This window comes from Notothenia coriiceps, unplaced genomic scaffold (genome assembly GCF_000735185.1).
Source record: "Notothenia coriiceps isolate Sejong01 unplaced genomic scaffold, NC01 NC01_scaffold00026733, whole genome shotgun sequence".
Taxonomy (NCBI): domain Eukaryota; kingdom Metazoa; phylum Chordata; class Actinopteri; order Perciformes; family Nototheniidae; genus Notothenia; species Notothenia coriiceps.
This window is the reverse complement of record NW_011359434.1, coordinates 1-6122: the sequence shown is the minus strand read 5'-3', so window position 1 is coordinate 6122 and position 6122 is coordinate 1. Positions and strand designations below refer to the sequence as shown.

Genomic DNA, 6122 nt, shown 5'->3' with positions numbered 1-6122 from the left:
CTTCCAAACTTACTAAAAGTCCTTCGAAAGAGGTTTTATTCTTTTTTAACATTGACAAATGTCATATTTCATTAAAAGAACATAAGGTGGGAAGTTCAATTATTATAAACATATAAGAAAAGTTGATTATTGTATCCGTGCATAATATAGTGTACAAGGGAGAGACACGTTAACAGTTCATGATGGAACAAAGGTGTGCACAACTGTTCTGCTAGAGAATCAGTTTGACATGATACAATAATCCCAAATTCACTCATTTAGATTTCTTTGATTCATTCCTGCCGTTTGAGATCAGAAGAAACATATTTTGCGCTCTATTACATTGTAATAAAAACTGGCCTGTTGAATTGCCGAATGAGAGATTTCAGTATTGGCTACAGGCTGATCGGCTACATCGCAACTACCTTTAGAAGTTCCATTTGGTTTCAGCATCATTTCATTCACCCGCTGCATTAAACAGAGTCAAATGATAAGGAAACCATAAGAATCCTGTTACTTCTTGACTATGTTATCAATGTATTTTGGTTCACGGTTCATGCAGAATGTTAACTCTGCGCCGTTTTGTATCCGTGGAAATGTAGTTGTCCATATGACAGAAACATCTAGGTAGTTAAGTCATGTTGCCGTTTGTAATGCCTCAGTCAGCACAGACACACAGGACCATTAAATACAATAATTTTTTCTTTACTCTCTTTCTGTATTTACACATGACCATTTTACAGCAATATTACTTTAGATTTATGGCATATAACCATCTTTTGCCTATCAAAAATATACAAAAATAAAATCGTATGTCCTCTTCCTATATCACAACTGTCATCAGTCCATTTCTGTTGTTGCGTGTTAGGAAGAGAAAGGAGGTGATTTCCTGTTTCGCTTCGCTCGACGAGTGGCCGGAAATCGGATGAACTCAAAGTGTTTGCTTTGGTCTGTGTTTGGGAAGGGGGGCGGGCCCGTGTGGAGCCTCTTGATGAAATGGACCTCCCTCTGGTTTTCCCTCGTCCTGGACGCTTTGATGGGCCTCCCTTTCCTGGTAAAAGCCACATACCAGCCGTCATACTTGGCATTCTGGAACGCCGTGTAATTGTTCTCCAGTACGATCTCTGTGAAGATACAGTCCCTGCTCCGGCCGTTGGGCTGGGTGAGAACACAGAAAAGGTTCTTGTGTTAAAACTAGACGGACAGACTGCCTGACACACAGACAGTAGCACGCATTCACATTAATTCATATAAACATTAAACAAAAAACTGCTAAATAGCACAGCTATGTTAAAACCTTCTTGAAGTGAGACGATATACATTTTGAAAAAGAGAAAATAACAAATTGTTTCTATTGCAAATAAGAAGGTGCTGTTATGAGGAATTAATCAGTCCCTTGCTCGGTTTGAATGCGCTCAGGGGTTTTGGTGTTATAGTCCAACTTGGTCTTGTATGGCAATCGTTAACGTTGGCTACATTTTATTCATTTAGCTGCCATTTTCATCCATAGTGACTTACACTAAATGCATTCTAAATGCATTTACTAGTGCTGCATATAGAAAATATTAACTAGGCCTACATGTTTTATCTTTGACCATGGATAAACAATAAAATAAGGTAACCATGAATAACTTCATTGCAGACTCTTTTGTCATGAAATCTTTGTGTATTGTAGTTGTTTTCAGGTCTGTGATCAACAGGTATAACCTGAATCTAAATGGCTCCCGCAGACAGAGCCACACATTGCAGGACTCATCACTTCTTATTGCCCTGAAGTACTAAAAAAAGAAATGTTCTTCTGAAAAAGAATTGTTTTTTTAAATCAACATATAACAATTGTATCAGGTTGGAAGAGTCGGGAGCTGTTGGGCAGCGTCTTTCTGTTTTTTCATTATCTCTGAGCAGACATTACAGCAGACACGGGTTTTCTGCACTCCTGATCATTTACACTATGGATTGTCAGCCAGCTGTGTGAATCCATCTTTTCCATTTCCATGAAGGAAGTGGAGAGTTGACTTATGACCAAACACACAGGCAGTGCATGATGGGAGGGTACTTTCCCTTCATCGGCGTCAGACGTGGCCAATAAGACTGAGCAACAGTCGCTCAGTGGTCCGAGGGTCCTGTTTCCAGCACATCATGTCCTTAGCTGACTGAGACTACATGACAGGGGGGAGCTTTAGGAGCCACAGTGTGTCTAGTGGAGGCCGAGCACACTGTAAGCCCTCTAAAAAGACAAGGGTCCTTTTTTTAAATATTCTAAAAATACATATATATTTAGTAAATAGTGACATAAAAAAAGAAATTGCCCAAAGATTGCATGATTAAAGTCCTGTCCTGAATTTGGCTGCTTAATAATAAAGTTTAAATCAATTTCAACATCTGCAGCCAATGGTTTCCATTCAAATAAATATATAATAAAAGTATATTGTACCTTTCCAACAAGTTTGCCCTTCCGGTTCATGCAGAGGTAGAGCCCACTTTCTGCACCTCTGATTCTCACTCGACTGCCAAAGGTGTCCGTCTCCACAAAGAGGCGAGCTGCCAGAAAAAGAGAAAGTCAGTCAGCTGAAGGAACACACAATAAAACAGTAACAACATCTTTGTCTTGTTTTTACAAAGCATCAAACATGCTGCTCTCTTGATGAAATGCAAATCTTTTTTAAACCAAATCTATTTTTGTTGACTGTGTTGTTTAAATGTAAAACACTGCATTTGTCAGATATAATTAAAAAAACATAGAGTTATTATTGTTGTTATCTTTGTCAGTTTAGTCATCACCTGTTAATATAAGAATATACTTCTATTTTATAGTTATATTGGTATTAGCATCTTTGCTGAGCTAAACTACAGTCTGATAGTATAAAGTGAAGACACTAGCCCAGGGAAGACTCCTAAACAAACGTTATCACTGAACAATAAAGAGCTGTGTTGCTCGCAGAATATAAATGCTCAATTGTATTTGTCCTGCAGTCAGTTAAAGCCATTGGGCATTACAACAGCCTTGTGTATTGGTGCTGTAGAGACAAAGGACTTGTCCTAATCAACCGCTAATTCGCCAGACGAGGCTTCATGGATGCAGCAGGGAGGCTTAATTAACATATAGGCCTGAAACAGCTCACAGAGGGAGGGACAAGCCTTCCATGCTGTCAGGGTTCCATGGAAGAACTTCACTCAATTCTGCCCTAAAAAATGTTTCCAATTTACTGCAGGTAAATCCTTGTTTGCCTCGTGTTATTATTTGTGCCAAAACACATCAGCCATAAATTACAATCGGTTCACCTAAAGATTTGAGATGCTGACAGATCGAGATTTATTTACCTGTTGGCAGGCAGATACCCAATTAAAACATGAGATGTAAACTCCAAGGCATTGGGCATGTCACAAAGAAAAGCACATTTGAACTGGGTATAGCATTACAAAAATAAAACGAAATGTTCCAAATGTTGTTTTGCAAAAAGAGCCAGGCTGTGTCATTACCTGAGGAAGATACAGAGGCTGGACCTCAAACCCTTCTTTGGTCTCAAATTCTACTAAAGAAGTGACTCAGACTGCTACGTACTACGGTCAGTGGTGTAAAGTAACTAAGTACATTTAATCAAGTAGCCTACATACTGAAGTACAATTTTCAGGTACTTATCCTTTACTTACATTTTTTTATGTTTTGCTACTTTTTACTTCTACTCCACTACAGTTCAGAGGTACATTGTGTACTTTTACTCCACTATGTTTATTTAATACCTTTAGTTACTTCACAGATGTGGATGAATGATTTGAAATATAATCAAGTGTTGAATCAGCTAGTTCCCCCGAGAGTAAATCCACAAGCTACCCTGCAGTACAAAGTCATTCAAACTAGCTGCACCTTTACCAACTTTGAGAACACTTTGATGATCAATCATTATAAAACATATCATATATTATTCTGAAATGGACCATTCTGCACAATCACTACTTTTACTGTCGCTACGTTCACTACATTTTGATGCTAACTGTTGTACTTTTACTTGAGGAACATTTTAAATGCAGGACTTTTACTGTAACAGAGTATTGTACATCATTGGGCGGATCTGCAGGGGCGATAAGCAGACCCCCAGCAGCAATAGGGGCCCCTTACCGAACAGGTTCCCGTCCTCTGCGGTGGCGCTCACCCTGCGGCCCGGGATCTGCACGTGCTTCCCGCTGGTGCGGCTGTAGAGCTGGTAGACCCGGACCTGCCTGCGGCTCAGCTGGTCCGTCACTGCGCCCTGCGTCCTCACATACTGCTTAAAATTAGGAGACGGGTGATTCTCCCCCTTTTTATGCAAAGGGAAAAATGAAATACATAATTTTTTTCTTCCTAATCTTAGATAAAGAAAATGATAACTTATTTTATAACCAACATATAGAGTTTCCCAGATAGCCTAAATACACATAGGCTACAGTTAGTAATATAGTTTATATTCAGATTCATCTGCGACATTCACACGTGAGTTGTTATTAACGACGTTTAACTGTTAATCAATCATTTCTAATATTACAATGTTAACTTTTCTCGAGCAAAGTTTTCAGTTCGCTTACCTGAGCATGGCACCACAGCACGAACAAATGGAAGGAGCTGCAGAACAATAAGTGAAGATTATTAGGCTTGTCCATAAAGAAGTCATAACAACATGATATCAGTGTGCAGTCTCTTACATGTAAACACAGCGCTGGTTTATTCCATACATTCTCTCTTTATTTCATCCGACCCAGAGAGGGAGTCTTCAGGTCGAGAAATCCCGGGAGGATGCCGTAAATAAATCAAACGCTCCTGACCTGTCCATCCAGGTCTTATTTCTCCTCAGATTGATCATAAACCTGAGCCAGCTGACTGGAGGCTGCAGAGCTCTTCAGAAGACCCGCAGGAGGAGCACATAGATCCATTCTGAGAGCATGCTGACATCCCTCTGTCTCTCAGGCTGCTCACTGGTTAATGTGGAGAGGCAAAGTCCCTCCCTGAAGTGTCCCTGCTGTGGGTGGGCACAGCAACAGGACCCTAATGGTGATTTAATAGGGAGACGCAGATCTGCAGCAATAACAAATATTAGCCAAAAAAAAGTTTAATTCGTCATCTTAGTCCTTATAAAGAATAACGAAACTAAGACCTGGAGAGTTTTAGCTCAAGTTGTTTCAAAACCTTAGTCTCTAATGTAGATAATTACTGCAGCATTGTATTTAAAAGTAAGGAGCCTAATGGCATCTTATGGGTGTGTCAATTACGTGTTAAAGAGACCACCCCCACCCCTCCCCTTATATCTCGTTAACTGGTCACACTTCCAGATCATGTTAAGGGAGGCCAAAACAAATCATGTAAAGGTTTCATCTTTACATCAATTAATCAACATCCAAGATGAGCAGGATACTGTCTTCCCCTTCCCTCAATCCACATTCAGAGAAGACAGGAGACAAGCAAGGCGAAGAGAGAGGAAGAGAAGACATGCACAGTTGTATATTCATAATATCAGCATCAGATTTCCTTTATTACTCCTGCAGAGGGGACATTTACAAAGTTACAGCAAAAATGACATGAGAGAAAAAAGGCAAGGAATAATAAAGTAACAGCATATTAAAAATAGGAAAAAACACACTTTTGAAAAATAAATGAATAATGAAGTTGTATATATATCAAATACGTTACACGTTTATGAATCTTCTGTACACTGCTTGTTTTTGCCAGTAAAGTTATTTGAGTTGAATGGTATTGATATGAGAGGCAAAGAGGAGTAACGAGCACAGAGTTGAGAAACAGAGGATGAGAGGGAAGGAGGGAAACTGAGGAATAGTAGATATTCCAGATGAGACATCATTGATGTCCATGAACAACCTGAAGCTTCAAGTGCCTTCACATCTTACCCTTCTCACGTTTTCTTGACCCCCCCCTGCACCGCCGGCTCTGTCTCGGGCAATAAAGAGGTCAAATGCTGCAGCAGGCATCTCTGACATGTTGATCAGCTCGGGACGGCTGACAGGAGCAGGTCCACGCGCTGACGTTTGATTTACAGGACCATGTAAGGATACAACTGACCAAAGTACCATACATTTTCACAAAATGACTTTCATTGAAACAGAACACTAACACAGTGACAACATGATTGGACAAAACACACTTGTAAACAGTTATG

The 6122-nt window shown here is 39.9% G+C and overlaps 1 protein-coding gene across 1 annotated transcript; it reads right to left on the bottom strand.

Moving 5' to 3' along the window:
* Positions 1-843: 843 nt before the first annotated feature.
* Positions 844-4688, bottom strand: fgf17 (fibroblast growth factor 17). The gene is made up of 5 exons (XM_010784943.1): positions 4657-4688; positions 4540-4576; positions 4097-4274; positions 2414-2520; positions 844-1137 (listed from the first exon to the last, which is right to left on the bottom strand). The coding sequence occupies exons 1-5, from the start codon at positions 4686-4688 to the stop codon at positions 844-846; spliced, it is 648 nt and encodes a 215-aa protein (XP_010783245.1).
* Positions 4689-6122: the final 1434 nt, after the last annotated feature.